Source organism: Amblyomma maculatum, chromosome 1 (genome assembly GCF_055883805.1).
Source record: "Amblyomma maculatum isolate TAMU_Amacu chromosome 1, ASM5588380v1, whole genome shotgun sequence".
In the NCBI taxonomy this organism is placed as follows: domain Eukaryota; kingdom Metazoa; phylum Arthropoda; class Arachnida; order Ixodida; family Ixodidae; genus Amblyomma; species Amblyomma maculatum.
The window spans coordinates 370,749,978-370,768,653 of record NC_139344.1 but is presented as its reverse complement, the minus strand read 5'-3'; the positions used below and the strand labels follow the sequence as shown (position 1 = coordinate 370,768,653).

Sequence of the window (18,676 nt, the reverse complement as noted above, 5' to 3'; positions counted from 1 at the left end):
AGAAAAGAAAATATGTACGCCCAAAAAGCTAATTTCCAAGCAGCGTAATTGATGTGTAAAAGTATACATCACGAAATAAGAATACTCCGCACAAGGAGTGAAATTTGTAATGTTTGAACGTCCTGCTTCGGCGCGACCACTCCGTTTTCACCGAGACGTGGAGAGTAACGAGGTAATTTATTCCAGCAGCCCGCCCGCCAAGACCGCGACAAGCGCGTCGGGCGGTAATTAGAGCAGCCAGGACAGCGGCTTTCTCGGCCCGCTCCGCTCCTTCAAACTTGCTCGCCCACCGCCACTGTTCGTGCTTCTTCAAGACACGACACGCGCCAGGCTGTCTAGAGGCACTTGAGGAACGCAGGCAGCTAGCGACCAGCTTGGTACAAGAGGCGACAGGCGCAACCTTGGAACGCGCGCGAAATTCATTACGTTTGCAACGTTCGCGATCAGGCTGGAGGCGGCCCAAGCAGAACTGGGTCGGCTCGCTGCAAAAGACATTCCGAAGTTCCCTCGGTAGCTTGAGTAATGAGTGTACGGTGGATCGAGATGTTAAGATCTCGAAGCCAACGTGTTGCTCCGAGTTTCGACACCACTTTTAATAAAAAATATACACATAAATTTTAATTACAAAAATCTGTAGAAGCGGCAGGGTGCTATCCTTTTCTACCATTTTTGATGAGGTATATTTAAATGGGACGTTGTGCGACCGCGTCGGTATCATAGTCGGCGTTGTGAAAGAGAATCACTGGTATGACGCTGACAGGTGGGTGTTGGCCGCTGACATGGGCGAGCATTGATTCTTCGATGGTTTGTGCCACTTAACGAGACCGCATGATATGAGAAAGGTGGGAGGAGCTACCAACTCAGGTTGCCCATTAGAGGTGGGAAGGTGGAATACGAATCAAACCTTTCAGTGCTCTTGGATGCCCAGTCATGCACGCTACTCCTGGGACACACAGGCACGTTTATACGGCTTGGTTAAAGCATGTTTTATATTTTGAATGGTAGCTATATGCTACCGCGCCTTTCCCTTAAAGGCGGTGCTTAAGTGTTCGTCATAATGCTTTTTTTCTTAAAGGCAGTAATGTAAAAACACTTACGGTTTCCTCTTCCCCATTGCAGAGTAGTAGGCCAGATGCCAATCATTCTGGCCAACCTCTCTGCCGTTTCTTTTAGTAAATACATCTATCTATGTATTATAGTTATAATTCAACTGGTAGCATCATACAAGTGTAAGAGGCAGCTGTGCAACATCAACGTTTTGAATTGCTTGAAATAATTATTTGACAATCTGCGCTTCGCTCTTATGCCGTCTGCTGGTGCGTTGCTCGCGATCGCCCGAAAAAAAGAACCGCCTCGCAATGCCGCAAGCAGCGTTTTCATCTTGCAAAGCAGCGCGTTAAGGAGAAGAAACTTCTACACTGAGGTCACACCCATCGGCACAACGGTGAAGAATACACAGTATTAAAAAAAAAAGCGAGACTGCGCCATCTTCCTTGTGGTTATAGTGACTGGCTCATCACTTCTTCCACCTAGCGGCTAAAACAGAAACTATGTGAACGACAGCGTCAGGACAAAACTCGATAGAAACCCAATCAAATTATTCTCCCTAACTGGTTCAGGCTTTTTGGTATGCTTGTGTCTTCGAGCACCCAGCGTGGCCGACTGGCCGAGCTATCTACGAACGAGACGATCGAAGCTCCAGTGGCATTGTCTCGCCACTTAAATGGCTTAGCAACAGGCGAGGCCTGATGGATTGTGGGCAATGATTAATGACGGGGCGTGGCTTTTTCCTGAAACAATGTTTGCGCTAACCATTTAACTAGTCGCCGAAAGAAAGGATGCTTGAGGAATACCCCAGGGAGGTGCGTGGAAGAAGATCACTGTCCAACACATCGTCATTGTTCTTACCGTCTGTTCTTTCGCTTCCATGGAGGAGAACGTTACCCGATGTAATCCATCCACTACCCCTGGTACTTCCGCTTTTTATTTTTCTTTATCTCTCTCTCTTCTATGTTTAATTTGTCCTTTTCATCTGTTGCAAACGAAGACCGTAGCGAAAGCTGCTGAAATTAGACAAGTGTTCGAAGGTTGCGTAGCGTGATCGATCAGCGCTCACATTTCCGTACAAATAGGCGCCACCAAAATGGAATTCAATATACCGACGATCATAAATTAACTGCATTTTATATTCTAAGCTCGCATAGGGTTTTGGTGGTCAAATATTGTTTAATTGGGTAGAAGAACAAGAGCAGCGTTGTGTCCTTATTGGTCTTTCGCAGTGCCTTCGATACAGCTAAGAGAATGCAAACGACAGTTTTAGAAGGACGACTGTTTAGTGCCGGGTCACGTCCTTTCTTCCTCTTGTCGGTGTTTGTGCTCTTAACTTTGGCTTTTCGACAGCCAGGAGTTCGCACGCGAGCGAACCGACGTCGCAGTGTCGGCAGCGGCGAGATGTGCCGCTTGCTGCGTGGCGGGCCTTTTTAAGCAAGCGAAGCACGCTGCCAGCTCCCTGGCGCGTGACTGGCACAAAATAAATGTATTCGCGAACTGTCTTTCGAGAATGCAGACCACAACTGAAGGGTACATTACCTCCTTAAATTCAAGGAAACATATCTTTGTGATTGCTGCGGAGGCCATTTTCATTAGTTCACGCGCCGAAATGCTCTCGTATTACTGTTAATTAACACGTCAGCTGCTGCTAGTTGGACCGAAGATCAGTAGCACCGTCGTGGTGGCTCTGTGGTTAGGATGCTTGAATCTCTTCAGGGTAACAGGGGTATGATTACAGTAATGGCGGCCGCTTTGAGACGGAGGCGAAACGCAAGCCGCCCGCGTATTGTTCGCCAACTCTACGCGTCAAACACCGCTAGGTGGTCGAAATTGTCCGGATTCATCTCCTACGCTGTACTATATTAAAACCCCTAATCCAAAGTAATCCTGAAGGCCTTTCGAGCTGTGTATTTGCGGATTCCGCTTTAGACAAAGCTGTTTTGTACCATTATGCAACCGATTAAATAATTTTACACAGGAACATAGTTAATATCATCATCAGTTGTGGCTCCAAATTTTCCCTTTTCGTATACCTAACATCTTTCGCTACTGGCTCTGTTTTACTCTGTTAGTATTCATTTCCGAAGCAATAGATTCTATATCACGCTACGCAAAACAGAGCATTCTCGGTTTTAAATACGAAAGCAAGGCTGTGAGTTTCTCATGGCAGTGTGTCGTTGTCTCGCAGGGAACTCCTTGGACGCATCCCGGCTGACGCTGCGCTCTGCCGCGCCGCTAGACCTGGTGGACGCCGGCACGCAGGTAGACCTCTCGGCCGACACGATCGCCTACGACTCCGACGATGATATGATGAAGCGCAAGATCAGCGCACTGCGCAGCCGCAAGGGACACCCCATCTACTCGCGCGAGGACATCCGTGAACAGTACTGTATAACGCGCAAGGAGATTGCCGTCCTCGACGACAAGGGCGCAGCCAGGAGCCTCTTCGGCTGCCTGGCCGCGCAGGGTGGAAGCAGCGCTGCCGAAGGAGGAAGCCCCTGTAATGCGGCACTCTTCTCATGCGTCCAGCGTGCCTCCAGTGACGAGAACATCCCGCCACCGCCTCCACCGCCGGTCGGCGGCAAAGACGACGATGACGACTTTGCCAGCTCGGGCTTCCGCCGGCGGCCCAAGCCGTTCTGTCTGCAGGACCCGAAGCTACGATTCGGCAACCTCGACGCCACCGACAGCGACTCGGTGCGAGTCGTGGTTCACTTCGCGATCCTTCTCAGCGCGCCCGAGGCTCCAGAGCTGCAACAGTTACGGCAGCACGAGCCAGGGTAGTCTGGCCAGCAGTAGCAACCTGAGCTACGCGTCGCGCTGTGCTTCCCGACCGTCCAACCTGAGCTTCCAGTACGAGCGGGTCACGCTGGGCCAGTGTCACAGCGTGGACGCCCTGAACGACGCCTCGTGGAGGCGTCGCAGTGACGGCGGCATTGCAGTGCCCGACGGCTTGCTCGACGACCGCCGGGCCAAACATGTCAGCTTCGACTCGAACGCACTCGTGCGCAGCAACACGGTCGCCGGAGGCCTGGAGGATGTCGAGCTGAGCCTCGGCGGCCCCGCCGCCACGTCTACGCCACTGGGGCGCCGCGCCGTATCCACGCCGGACGGTTCCCAAGAAAGGCTCTTGGACGCTCGCTATTACCAAGATTCTTTCGAGAGATCCTCGTTCGGACGCCGACGGGCTCTGGTTAAGACACAAGCCACGCAGACCGAGACTGTCTACCGGACGAAGGCGTCGCTGCCGGCCTACCTGACTCTGTCACCTCGTGCCGCGCGTGGGACCAAACACAAGGCCGCCCGACGGCGCAAGGCCAAGGATGCACGCCGAGCCGGCACGTCGGTTAGCGACGACAGCGACGACGACGTCATGGAGGTGGACCTCGTGAGCAAGCAGCAGAGGCTGCTGCCGTCTCCCAAACCCCATAAACAGGTAAAGGTCAAGCAAGACGCGGCATCTAAGATGCCTGTCAGGTTCGACGACGGTGGCCTGGAGCTAAAAAGCCCCCGCACCATGGGTCACATGGAGGAGCTAAGCAGGGCCCTCTCCAAAATCGACCCGCTCAGGGAAGCCAGGAGCAGTTCGAGGACTGCTTCCAGCAACCATAACCACGAAGATGCCCTGCTAAACAGAGAGAGCAGGCGCGACGTGGGCAGCACCCACTATTCAGGACCGCGAGTGGAACACCCGTCATCTGCCAAGCAATACCCTTCCAAGGAATCCCATAGGAGAGAGGAGAAGCGAACCACCCGCCCCGCGCAGGCTGAGGGACTTACGTCCCCGGAAAGGACGTCGTCGTCTTGTGACGTCGGGCCTGCCTCAACGCGCTTTCAAGGCAACGTTCCTCCGCGACTGTTCTGTCCTGTCTTCGGCGGCATCATCGACTCCTTCGGGCGACGTCCCAGGCGAGTACTCGCCGGACTCAGACGAAAGCAGCTAGCTCTTCCGTTGTGGGTCGATTCGTCTGAGGAGCGTTGTGGCCTTTCTCCGTCTCTTCGAGGACAGAGCTGCTTCGTCCGGTCTCGAGCCACGTCCTTCGAGGATGCCTCGTGCGCCTTCGTTGAAGGGGTCTTGGTGTGCGGCGTGCACACCAAGACCCCTTCACCGAAGGCGCACGAGGCATCCTCGAAGGACGTGGCTCGAGATCCGGACGAAGCAGCTCTGTCCTCCGAAGAGACGGAGAAAGGCCACAACGACTCCTCAGACGAATCGACCAAAAAGGAAGAGCAGCTGCTTTCGTCTGAGTCCGGCGAGTACTCGCTGGGACGTGCCGAAGGAGTCGATGATGAAGACGAAGACAGGACAGACAAGTCCGACGACGAGGACGGTGCCCTTGAAAGAGACGTTGAGAGCAGGCCCGCGTCACAAGCCGACGAGTTTTCCGAATGCGCAGCACCCCACCAACCACCCGATCTGACGCGCACGACGTTCTTCGACCAGGGAGGACCGTGCTCATCTCGCAACGACGAAGACTCAGATGACATGGAACCCATCATGATGCCCTTAATGACGTTCCGCGACGTCCAGAATGCGATCAGCCGCTCCGAAATTCGACAATACGACGAGCTATCCACAGTATCCGAAGTGTCCGAGGAGAACAGTAACTCGGACCAGCAAATCACCGAACGCTACCAGCCGCCGGTGCCGGATGTTGTCAGCAAGCCGGAGACACCACCTCCTCCGCTGCCTCCGCCACCGATGTCATTAACCACGCCTCCGCCAGGTGAAGAGCGACCACCATCGGAAGAAAGGACACCAGAGCACCCACAACTGGAAGAACGTCCACCACCTCCAGAGCGACAAGCGCTCACGGAGCCATCACCAGAGCGGCCAGCACCTACACAGCGACCGCCACCGCTTTCTCCCGACCAGCCTAAGGAGCCTTATCACTATTCGTCTTCCGAATACCTCGACTCGGAGGTACCCACTCCGAGCTTCGACAGCGCCACGACTTCAGGGAGCTTCAACATGGACCTGCCTCCACCCGCCGCCGATCAGACGAGCTACGGGTCCAACGTATCCACGACCACGACCGACTCGGACGGAAAGAGCGTGGTGGCCGCCGAGGGCGATTCGACGCGCAACGGCGACAGCACCGACGTGACAGACAGTTCTATGTCGACGACGAGCCGCTGGCGGCCACCCGAGTCGCAAAGGCAGCAGCCCGACGGCGGCGGCGCCATCCCCAAACAGCAAGGAGGAGTCAGCGTTGAACACCGACGCCGGCGCGAACGCGCCGCCCGCGTGCGCTGGGAGACGATGGACGCCTCGTGCGCCCACGCGGTGGCCGCCGAGGAACACTGGCGGCAAGTGCAGCAGGGCCGCCGCTCGCGCTCCCTGCCGCGCAGCCCCGAGAGCAGGGCCCTGGACGCGGCCGTGTGCAGCCAGTGCGGCGAGAAAGTGCGCGAGCACCACGTTCCCGGGGCCTACTCTTGGGAGCGACCGCTCAGCCGCGGGCTCTGCACAGACGGGCGCCGCTCGGCGCCCTGCCCAGACTACGGCCGCCCGCGGCTGCCGATTCCCTTCGCTTCGGCCGACATGTACGACGACGACGATGACGACGAAGACGCCGGTAAGAGAGCCACTTATATAGCAGTTCGTCTTTAGCAGGGCATTGTGGCTGATTAGCTTGCGCACCGACAGTGCGATTTGAACTTTTCACAGTAAAGAAAGGGGTTGTTACGAACCGTGATGCTTGTTACATTGCGAGGATACCGTGAAGTGCACACTTCCTTTCTCTTTTGGCTAATGTTTATCTGAAACTTGGATCCTGCAGCGGAATCATAGCTGGCCGCTACGCAGTCCACCGGGCTCTGATAAAATGAATTCAACTTTACGTTAATCGTCCGCTTAATACGTCTCGGTCGCTCAGGGGTTTCTATGAGACATGAAAATTCTCAACACCTCAAAAAATCACGGTGTTACAACTGAAGCTCAATTTTCTTCCAAACACCAGTGGTGACGCACGTACATTCCGGCATTTCTTTGTCCTTCCACTGAGTGCCAACCAACGCAGCATCCTTTTTCCCTGTAAGATGTAGGGGAACTTCTTAATAGCGGCTTTAATTCAACGTGTTCTCAATAGTAATGAAGATGAGCATTTTACCAAGTGTTGAGGGCTGGAATGAAAACAAAAGTCGGACGATCGATGTCGTTCGCGTGATTTATTATTCTGACTAAGGCTCTAACCTTGCCCCTTAAATTTCTTTCCCAGATATAGTGATCATCCGGATATGTGTTCCCATTTGCCCTTGCAGGTATACACACGAAGAGTTACAGGCAAACAAATTGGCTGTACATAAGCAGCGAACACGAGCTACAAGCCTGGAGACAGCATCTTAAGACTAACTGTAAGTGCTTGTGTGTTCGCACGAGAAGGTAACTGACCATGACCCTGTCAGAAATCTTCGTCAAGGACATGATTGATTGATTGATTGATTGATTGATTGATTGATTGATTGATTGATTGATTGATTGATCGATTGATAGATTGAATGAATGAATGAATGAATGAATGAATGAATGAATGAATGAATGAATGAATGAATGAATGAATGAATGAATGAATGAATGAATGAATGAATGAATGATAGTGCTGGTGGGGGTGAACGAGCGAGTTATCCAGTGCGGATCGAAAGAGTAGCCAGTTTAACAGTCTGAAAAAGGCAGAAGAGAAGAGAGCAAGCTCCTTGGAAGTGAACAAAAAAAAACTGTAATTATCTCGTTAATCCTTCTTACTTCTTTCTCACACCCCGTATTGCTGCGAAATTTATTCACGCTGTCTTTGCTACCTACACATTAGACCATTAAACTTAACTCTGAGCTCAGAAGTTCTACACTCGAGAGCATAAATAAATAAAATTGTCGAATCAAAGGAGCCGCTTTTCTTCGGGTTCTCGTTCAACATTTTTACGCTCCTAACAGTGTTCCCCACAGAGTCGCCAGCTCAAGTCACGGAGAGAATGGGCGATAGCGTTCATGCGGTCATTTCGTAAGTGTATAAGGCCGCAGCGCGAAATGATGGCGGACATCGGCGGCGCATTTGCGGCATGCCAGCGATGGCCTCTCTTTCCAAGCCGATGAACTCTCTCCCCCGATGCAATGCTCTCCTCTTTGGCGCTAGAGAGGGCGCCGGAAGGACGAACAAAATGGTCATAGTGAGCGGAGGAGGAGGAGGAGAAGGAATGTCGGGATTGTATAAAAAGGCACTTTCGCCCTGCGAACTGCGCAAAAAGGTAATTAGGAACTGTGGCGCATTATGAGAAACTCAATTACCCCGGCGATTAAGGAGAGGGAAAAAATAAAACAGGGGAACCCATCTCGTAAACAAAATATATCTAACGGACGCAGCTCGCGGAGCATAACAACATTATTTTCCCTTTAGAAGAAGACACGCGGCAAGCTCTGCCGTCAGCTTCAATGCGAAATGGACTTCCAAAGTAATACAGTGGTTTTTCTTGTCTTTTTTTTTTGTGTGTGTGTGTGTCCTTAGGACTTCGAGTTGAGCATACGACTCATTAACTGCATTATTTCCCTCTAAACACCTTTAAAGGCGTAGCGCCACACTACAAATTGAGCCTCTTTGTAATATACTTGACCACTTGGTGGGTGGATACTGGGTTGTTTAACCAGTGATCGCTTCTTTGAAGCGCGTTCAACCGCTTCAAGTAAGCTACAAAAACGGAGAGGATACTTGTATTTGCAATAATGCTGTTAACTACTCGGGCTTTCGGCATCACTAAGATAGTATATTCTGAGCTTAGCGGTCGCAGCATTCAGTGTTAACACAGATATATTACCTTAGATGTGTAAATAACTATCACTGATATAAAAAAAAAAAGACTAATCTATAGTGACGACCGCCGCCATAAAGAAGAACGATTACTTGGCTAAAAGCCTGCCTTTTCGTTGCATTGAATTTCATGTCGCACATCGCTCTTTCTTATTAGTTAGTGCAAGAGACAAATAAACCTACAGCAGGCCAATTCTTCAGCAGTTCAATTCCAAGAATTTTCGCGCTACGATATACACAGAGCTTCGACTGTGCCACAAGACGAAGGAGGCTGGTATATATGTATATATATATATATATATATATATATATATATATATATATATATATATATATATATATATATATATATATATATATATATATATATATATATATATCGAGGCCTGCAAAGCTTCGATTTTCTTCTTAAACGCGGCATACATTGGAAAAAATATCCGTAATGAAAACATTTGCAATGAACAGTTTAGCATGCCCAAGGTTACAATCGTTAATTTTGAAACAAATATTTATTGAGGATAATAAAAATCGCCTCAATGATTATTTAAAAATAAACATCCTCGTGACAGAACCCGCAGATAGAACCGCGGGGAAGCGTAGTATTTGGAACGTTACAAGTTAGCACGAATCAAAGCCACAGGCACACAGAAGATAGAACAAGAGCTCTCGGAACTTGCACATGAAACTTGATTCGAGGAGCTTCCGACAGAACGGAGCAGCCAAGCAGACGACATTCGCTCTAAGAACATGATTCCGTCCTCCCGCTCCTTCCCTCCGCTGGTCTCCGCTTTGCTTCAGCTCAGCGCCTCTGCGCCGGGCAGTCGATGGTCGCGCGTTACTGCTAAAGAATTGGCCAGGAGTACGATGACAGCTTATGCATTGCGTTTACATTAATATTAGAGACAGCCTCCATGCTGCTGGCAGCTGAGTTTAAATGTAGGTTCTGTCGATGGCGAACGCCTTTTGCATCTATAACAAAAATGTTATATTTTTAAATATAATACCCAGAAGCATCTGCTGATGATCAGTAGCTGGCCTCCTTCAGCACGTGCAGCATATTCAATAGCTCGGATACAGTGAACTCTTTGGTGCTGCCTTTATGCAATGTGCACCCATATCGCACAACAGCAAACCGTAGGCCAAATGTGCGCCACGCAATTGTCAATTGTGAGTGCGGGAGATGTTTGACAATTCAATACACGTATGTTTTTACGCTAACATGAGAGAACGAAAATAGCCTAACCATTTCTGCAAAGTGAGAGAGCAAAAAAATTATTGCCCCTCGCTTATACTGCCTTCATTGCAATTAACGAAAACACGAAATACGTTTATGCTCTGGCTCGCGCGTCCCAGGCAGAACAGGCTACTAGTTTATGATGGCAAGCGGCATCCATGATTTACATTAACGAGTAATAACACGTACAGTATCGGATTCCGTGAGACTCAGTCTGAATTTACGCTCGACATCTTTATATTATCTCCAGTGTCTCAAAAACGCATCTGTTTTTGTTATTCGTTCCTGAAATACTGCCTAGCAATAAGCTGCCCAGCGAGCGTTCTTTTCATGCTCATTCTACCTCGCTTTTAATAGGTAACTACGTCAGTGTACGTCAGCGGATTTAATTCAACATGAACCTGGTGCTTCCTTAATCTAGGTCTTTTTTTTTTTTTTTTCATAGCACATTCATTAATTGCTTGGCCGCCCACAACTAACAGAAGCATCTTGGGGCAAATTTTTTTGGCTATGAATCGCTTTAGTGCCTAGCGTAGAATCAATACGTGGTCACGAAATACCGTGTGCATATTCCAGCAGATAGACCAAAGATTAAGCCAGCAAATCGCTGGATGCGGTGGTAGCTCCGTGGAGCAGGTAAGGAAACAATGTCGCTCCACTGCGCACAAAGCTGCGCGAGGATAGAACGGCTGAAAGCGTAAAAAAAATAATAAAGCGAATAAATATTGCGCTGCAGAAGCGGAATAGGAAGTGCACTATAATTACCTAACGCATGACTGGCCGGCGTTAGGTACCTGAACAACGATATGAGAAAAGTTTTCACTAATGGCAGAACCAAATAACAAAAGAGTGCTCGAGGGTTCTTTCAAGTGTGAGCTGGTTGCTCCACGGTCTCTCGTTTGGTGTACAATTGGGATTTTTTTATAAAGCATCGCAGAAAAAAAAAAAAAAAAAAGCCTACCCAATTGAGAAAAGGGTCGAGTAACGCATGGAATTTCACGTCTCAGCGTGCCGCGCACGACGCTCTTTGTCTCACTGTGCGAAGGGTCGCTCGTCTTTAATTAGGAAAGAGGCCGTCATATTCCGAGCAAAGCGCTCGGAGCAGCGAGCTCGCTCCATGGCTATGGTGCTTTGCAAAAGCGGGCTACGGGTTTCTCGTTAGATTCGACATTGCGATCCTGGCATTCTCAAGGGAGGTATGAGCCCAGTCAGTCGTTTTAAAGCGGGAAGGTAATTTATATGCTGCGAAAAAAAAAAGTAAAGCGCTTCTTGGAGGCACGTGTGCGAAATAAAGTACTGCAGTTTCTCCAATTTGTGGCACAAGGCGGTGAGGTGAAGAACAAATATAGGACCTCCATGGATGGGGAGGTGGGTGAGTGAGTGAGTGAGTGAGTGAGTGAGTGAGTGAGTGAGTGAGTGAGTGAGTGAGTGAGTGAGTGAGTGAGTGAGTGAGTGAGTGAGTGAGTGAGTGAGTGAGTGAGTGAGTGAGTGAGTGAGTGAGTGAGTGAGTGAGTGAGTGAGTGAGTGAGTGAGTGAGTGAGTGAGTGAGTGAGCGAGTGAGCGAGTTGAGCGAGTGAGTTGAGCGAGTGAGTGAGTGAGTGAGTGAGTGAGGGAGTGAGTGAGTGAGTGAGTGAGTGAGTGAGTGAGTGAGTGAGTGAGTGAGTGAGTGAGTGAGTGAGTGAGTGAGCGAGCGAGTGAGTGAGTTGAGCGAGTGATTGGAGTGAGGGAGTGAGTGAGTTGAGCGAGTGTGTGAATCAGTAAACAAGAGAGTAAACGAGTGAATAAATGACTGATGGAGTAATTTTCCCAACTATCTGCTTACAAGCACGCACAATTACTTCTAGCGGTAATGGAAAGACGTGAAACGAAATTCAAGCGAATACATTAGTCATTACGATATATAAAAACTCTTGGGAATTAGAAGTATATGTACTGTTACTAAGATTTGTTTGCTTTCTATTTCAAGCATCCAGGAGAAGAGCTAGAAAAGGTGAGTATCTGGTTGCCGTTGCCAAGACAATAAAGTAACCCTGGTTAATTTCGCGTTCTGTACTGGCTCCGGGAACCAAAGATGCAGAAGCGCAAAAATAATAACTTGAGATCCTGGGAGCGAGGTGTCGAGCTAGTTGGTATTGCATATCTAAATGACAGCGCTGCGAATAAGACGGCACAATAACGAAGAAGAACCACAGACACAGCGCCTGTGTCTGTGATTCTTCTTCGTTCGTGTTTCGCCCTGTTCCCAGCGCTGTTATTTAGATCTGAGATCCTGGACAGACGGATAAGGTTTCCGCTAGAAATACTGATATTCCGTGAACATTTAGTGAAGTACTGGTTCCCAATCCAAGCAAGTCTACATAGCGAATTGAAGGCTCTGCTCTTCGACGCACTTATTCTCGCACTATAAGAATGGTGATAAAATGAAAGGTCATAAAGAACGGCGATCTGGAATTATTTGACATTCATTTGAAGTGGGCGAAGTAGAAGTGTTCGTTTTATTGATGCCAATTTTATTGGAGTGACGTTCATTTCAAATGAATATCTATTTTCTATTTCCCTTGCCTTCACGTCAGCATTACGGGAGCATCATACGAAAGCAACAAATGGCCTATCACTGAAATCACATCACAGCAGCCCCCCTCGTTAACAACAGCATTCGCCACTAGCCGCGCGCATCGGGTAGCTATTGCTCTGTGCCGTGGCGAAGTCTGATCGCCAAATAGCCAGTGATCAGGTGGCTTAAAACGCATTCCTGTCGAATACGGCTCCATCTCTGGACTTTAAAACTCTCGCATTCATGAAGGGAAAGAAAGCGTTTAGCAACCAACCCAGGCATTGTTTTTATTTCCTTCTACTTCCCTATACACATGACATCTGCACTATGGAGCACTATAGCTCCCTATATAACGATAGAGTAGAGTTTCATTAACTGAAACTCCCCTCATCCGCACCTCCTGTCTCCTCGAACCGAGCTACGGAAACGTTAGTATCAAGTGCATTCAGATGGTCGCCTTTCATTGGAACTCTTTGCTATTCGAATTAATTCCCTGTCCACTTCCCGTCTACAGCATTTAATAATGCGCTGGCTCAAACATTCCCGCAATAAGTTCAATTTCCAACTCTGCGAAGAGTCGGTGAAATACAGAGATATTTGCACACAAAAAAAACACGTGTTAGTTCTGCAAGATATAACACAACGCATAGCGAGCTAGCTTTTGAATTTAACAGATGTTTTGCAAAAGCAGAATTTCCACCGCTTGCTCCGAGCCACAGGACGGGCGTCTGTGGAACAGTGGACGGAGAGATCGGGAGAGCTTTTTTTAATATTTTGATTTGTGTCCTGTACTCTGTGGCACTTGGGGTGAAGTGAAAAGTTCTTCACACTCGTTTCATTTCACTTTGCTCTGCTTAACAACACTCTAGTCCTTTCAGGAGCCGTATCCGAGGGTACCAATTTAGGCAATTCAGATTCAGGAAAAAGAGCACCAAGAGTGCTGTATCAGCTGATTGCCATAAATTAGTTAAAGCAGAAAGCTGGGCTAGTTGGTGTGTCATCATATATAAGAAGACTAGCGCAAATAACACAGACAGTCTACTCCTATGTCTGTGTCTATGTTATTTGCGCTAGTCTGCCATAAATTAGTCAACATATGAATTAGCGTTGACTAATTCCGATGAACAATTTCACCTCTTTGCTCTGCATTATTCTTCCAATGAAAAAAAAAAAGTGCTTTCTGTAATCAAAATTTAGTTTTTACTGTTTTCCTGCTTCTCGCCTATTAATTACCGCTTGTAATCATTGCATTAAAGGTGCCAGTTGAGTGCTCCTTCATGCGACCTTATCCATTTCTCGCACATTTTCATGCCTGTCGATTTCAGTTGCTCTAGTGAAGTTCATGTTGATCACCATATGTCGCTGCCCTTTGACACCGCATTCGACCAGCCGCTCCTGAAATGAGGTTGAGCAGTTTAGATAACCATTTATACGAGGGCCACGTGTTAAGCTGCACGTATGAGAACCTCCCCCCCCCCCGCATACACGCACACACAAGCCCGCGCGCTCGCCCACACAAGCACAGACACGGACAAAGCCCTGTTTGCATGAACCTGACAGGGGGGGGGGGGGGGGGGGGGAGTTGAGGAGTCGAGTACAGTGGGCTCGACCCGGCTGGATTTACAAGAATCCGACCTGACACGCGGCGATTACGGCGGCGCCTCGCGTCGATGCGAAGGACTAGCAGACGGCATCCGTTTCCGTTTTTTTTTTTTGTCGCGAATCTTTAGCGTTTTCTGTGCTGTTCTCCTCTCCCACTGTTCCCTGACTCAACTCGACAATGTTTACATGCATCCTGCAGCGGTTTCGAATCGAGTCACCTCATTTTCTGCGCCGGAGTTGACTCGAGCCCTGAACTTTTCGAACCGACCCGACAGCGTTTACATGAACCCTGTACTCGGATTTAGACCCCATAACTCAACTCACCTGCTCCTGTCGGATCCATGTAAACGCCGCTGTAATAGTTTGCGTTGGATTTGGCAGGAAAGTGTAAATAGAAGTACACACTTCTTTTAACTCTCTTCTTGCTGTTTTTCAGATATGTTTACTCTACTGAACTATATATATGCTATCTAATAGGGGCGTTTCAGTCAACACTCAGAAGTTCCTTAAGTAGTGGGTTCGAATCAGTAAAACGATTTTCGCAGGAACAAATTCCCAGCTGTGCGGATAGTATTACACAAAACTGTTTCATGTATACATTAACTAGCCAAGACTAACTAATTACCCTTTTAATTAGGTATCGCTGTTGAATACTTCGTCACAATAGAGACTTCAAAGCCATGAACAAGATGCAATATCGTTTTCCTAAACAAAGAAAAGTAATTTTCTAAAGCCCTAGAAAGCGAGAACATCCCAGCTGTTTTTCGTACATAACCAAAAGTGGGCACAAGAGACATGCGGGAAGATCGGTACGGACGCGACATCCGCTGATGACGTGACCAGTGTACGGCGATCAGTTCGAACTGCAACCGGTATTACGCACCGTCAGTGCATTATTTCGCCTCGCTGCTTGAAGCAAAGGAAAGGCCAATCATTGCCTACTGCGTGGCTGTTATCTCCGTACGTCGTGTCTGTACCAAGCTTCCAGCGCGAGTCCAGCGCTCCGTTTCGGTATCGTACGAAAAAAGCACTGGATTGCCTTGCGCTGCAAGGCTTTCCAGAATTAGTTCTTCGGTTCAAAACCTGATGTGGCATCGTCTTTCTCGCGGTTTCGAGCTCCCTTTTGAGTCTAACCACAATGCGATAATTAAGAAGATAATGAGATTTATTTAATTAGCTTAATAATTACAATAATTCAGAGGAAAATTGTTTCCGCCTCGCCTGAGCTTTTGTTTTTTTTCCTGCAAATCAGTTTCCACTCGGAACTCCCTATTTTCGGGAATTCTTGAAAGCGTTCGCTGAAGCACCCGGTATGCATGTTACTACCTCACATAGTGCATGAGGTACGTGGAGCCAAGTGTTGAGCGCCGTTGTCCGCGCAGAGAGCAGCAGCAGCAGCGTGCTGTCGGATTCGTCGCCCTCTTCTTCGTCCGAGTCGTCGCCGGCGCCGAGCCGTCCGAGCTCGCCGGACTCCACCGAGTCCGAGCGCGAGTTCCGGCGCCAGTACGTGACCATGACGCACCGCATGATCCACCGCAAGGCCAGCGTCGAGATGTACCGCCGGATAGCGCATCGCTGCTTTGGTGAGTCAGCCGCCCATTGACATTTATTCGTCTTTGTTTTTCCTTTTCCCTATTCTCGAGAAGTTCCTTGGAGATTATAGTAGCGTAAGGATATGAGAGAAGTCGCTTTGCAGCTAATCAGGATCGCGGGGCTTTAAATACGCCTTCAGCGGCCCTTACTCGTGATCGCTTTACTTGTATGAAAGATAAGTAAGTCAGATCAAGGTATGATTTTTGTTGCATTACTGCTATCTCTTCGAGCCTTTAGCGTGTTGTGGCGCCTCCATACATGACCTTTCACGTGGCCGTGTGACGTCACGCCAGACCTAGAGACGGAGCCCCAGCTCACGCCATCGGATGGTGGCGGTGAGTCCTTACAGGAGTGGCAGCGGTGACGTCACGCCATTTTCACGTGACCGTGTGACGTCACGCCAGACCGAGAGACAGGGCTCCAGCTCGCGCCATCAGATGGTGGCGGCGAGTCCATACACGGCGCTGTGTCGCAGCCGAGAGAGGGCGCTCGCTGTTTGTGACGTGACGCTAGGAGGATAAATGAGGCTGTGGCTCGGCTCCTCTCAATAGTCGGCGCGCAGCCGCCGAACAAGGCGCAGCTAAGGTTATTGCTTTCGCAATCTTCCGGGCTTAACCAAGCTAAGCCTTAAGCCAACTTTTTATCTATTGATCTCTCCTGCATTTTTATTTGTGAATAATGGACGTTACATCTACCGATGTTACGCCTCCTGCCTAGAAGAAAGCGAAACGACTTGATGGTTTTTTTTTAGCCTTAGGACTTAAGGCCCCCGTACGGTCGTTTTTAGAGGCGCTGCGCTCGTCCGCCTTCCGCCAGCTGGCGGACGCGTTCGACACGGGAGGCGCATAGGGTGCTATACGGTCACTTTTGTGCATCTTTTGGGTGGCGGATTTCTCCAGCGCTCTGATTGGCGCGCCCGGCGCGCGCTGCTTCGAACGTCGAAACGCTGCATTTGACGGCTGCGGCGCTGGTTTGGGGCAACTTTTCCTCTTCACGGTGGCTATCGATCGTCGGCTATCAAATTAATTTGCACCCTAGCTGTAGAGTTATTGAGCCCCCGCATATACAGCACAAACAGTATGAAATGACCATTATTAGAGCGATTAACTCGCCGGCGATGCAATCATCCAGCAACAGCGTAGACGCCCCAGTGGCACCTGCTTTCGCCGTCTACTTGGTGTGTTTATGTTAGTATGAGGAGAAGACGGCACGAATTTTTTAAGTTACTCCCGGACGTATACATTGAAAGGTAAAGTGTATATATTCATATCTCCCCTGCCTGTGTTCGCGCGTTCACTCCGGTATAGCACACGCGGCAAAGATGCAGGAGCTGATCATTTAATGTTTTCATCCGAAATTACAGCCTGAACACATTTTACAACACGCCTGTTTTACTGTCAGAAAATAGACTGCAAAGCATAAACAAACATGCACATCATTTGTAACATGTACAGAAGCACTGTTTTCCGTGCGGTTCTCCCCGGTGGTAGCAATCTCTTAGTGGGGTACATTTCGCCACGTAATCCTCATTTCTGGCTGCAACGTACAGCTGTGGTGTTGCATATGACATGCATTCGCACGCAGAAAATGTGTCGAGGTTCATGACAGTAACAAATCTTTAAAAGTGCATGGAATCATTTGTTATGGTATCCATGCCATAGCAAATGATTCAAACAGTGCATGTTCAAATTATCTCTAAAATTCAATGTGTTTACTTCTTCAAAGACATTTAAAATAGCTGCTCAACTAGTTTATTTGTATTCAGTTTGGTTTTCAGCACTATTCATATTTGATTCAGCAGCAAGACTATGCTATTCATAATCAGTTTGGTTGGCAAAACTACAATTCGCATGCCCCCCAGTATGTATTACTAGTTTCTCCATCTCTGTGCTCAGTGCTCCCTATATTAATGAGAGCCTTCATGTCAAGTGCAGCATACACTTCCTTTTCTTGACCTATGCCATTTGGTCTTCCTAGGTTTCATGTGTGTGCACTGCTTTTGTCATTTCAGCAAAGTAGCAAATGTAATCTGGCGATTGGGTGTTAACATGCAACACAGCTCAAGCTACTCAGCTGCAGCATGTACTGAAAAGAATTGTTACCAATTGAGACAGCCTCTACCAGTCAAATTTCAAGTGAAATATTTGTTCAGTTAGTGCTGAGCACAAATAAACAAGAATTATGGCACAATTGTGCTGCTGCTGAGGAAGAGTCCATAAAGTTTTCGAAACATTGCATGATATGAAATGACTATTCTAAGTACAAATATGTATATATTGGATGTGTTTTGTGTGGAATGAGTGTTTTATTCTTCTGTTGTAGTTTTATTTCACTGTTTCTCATACTTAAAAACAATACAGCTAAGAGTAAGCACTGAAAAGTCGCGTCACTACACGACAGAGTAATAGTGCATGGCCGAAGCGGTCAGTTGGGATCAAGAAATACTTAGCGCCCACTGCCTTGCATCAGCTAAGGGTCCCCACTTGTAGAGAAAAACTGTCTAGGGGCTAATTGTAAAACAGTGACCAAGTGTAATGACATGTCACTTAGTTGCCAGGACAGCATGCAGACTTGATGGAATTTTGATTTGTCTGTGAACATGAAATACTATACTTCTATGACTAGTGTACTTACCTACCCGAGTCCTTTGCTTTGTTTACATAACTATCCTGCAAGCCCATACATCAAGTTCATCGGGGAGTGAATACACAGATCCTCAATACAATTCAAAGAACAGAAACCAATTGTAGTGGCATGTAAACACAGTGCAGTTCTCCAAAAGAGTCACGACAAAACTGCACCTTGTGATATTGAATAAAATATCCCCTCTGAGAATTCAATACTCTT

The 18,676-nt window shown here is 48.4% G+C and overlaps 2 protein-coding genes across 2 annotated transcripts in view; both read left to right on the top strand.

Annotated features, from left to right (window-relative positions):
* The first annotated feature begins 747 nt into the window (after positions 1–747).
* Positions 748–5,471, top strand: LOC146208189 (uncharacterized). Its single transcript, XM_084578171.1, has 4 exons — positions 748–760; positions 3,239–3,434; positions 3,517–5,398; positions 5,448–5,471. Exons 1-4 carry the CDS (start codon positions 748–750, stop codon positions 5,469–5,471), a joined length of 2,115 nt encoding a protein of 704 aa, XP_084434297.1.
* Positions 5,118–18,676, top strand: part of LOC146208188 (uncharacterized) — a 52,329-nt gene continuing 38,770 nt past the window's right edge. The window contains exons 1-4 of the mRNA XM_084591831.1: positions 5,118–6,626; positions 7,312–7,404; positions 12,047–12,070; positions 15,619–15,819. Of these exons, the coding sequence (XP_084447957.1) occupies positions 5,537–6,626; positions 7,312–7,404; positions 12,047–12,070; positions 15,619–15,819 (1,408 nt within the window). The 5' untranslated portion in view covers positions 5,118–5,536. The remainder of the gene's footprint in view (positions 6,627–7,311; positions 7,405–12,046; positions 12,071–15,618; positions 15,820–18,676) is intronic.

Bases quoted from the DNA above. Each gene is read 5' to 3' on its own strand.
- LOC146208189 (XM_084578171.1), top strand. The intron at 3,435-3,516 runs GTACTGTATAAC...CTGGCCGCGCAG, and splicing joins CGCGAGGACATCCGTGAACA to GGTGGAAGCAGCGCTGCCGA. The intron at 5,399-5,447 runs GTTGAGAGCAGG...CCGAATGCGCAG, and splicing joins ACGGTGCCCTTGAAAGAGAC to CACCCCACCAACCACCCGAT.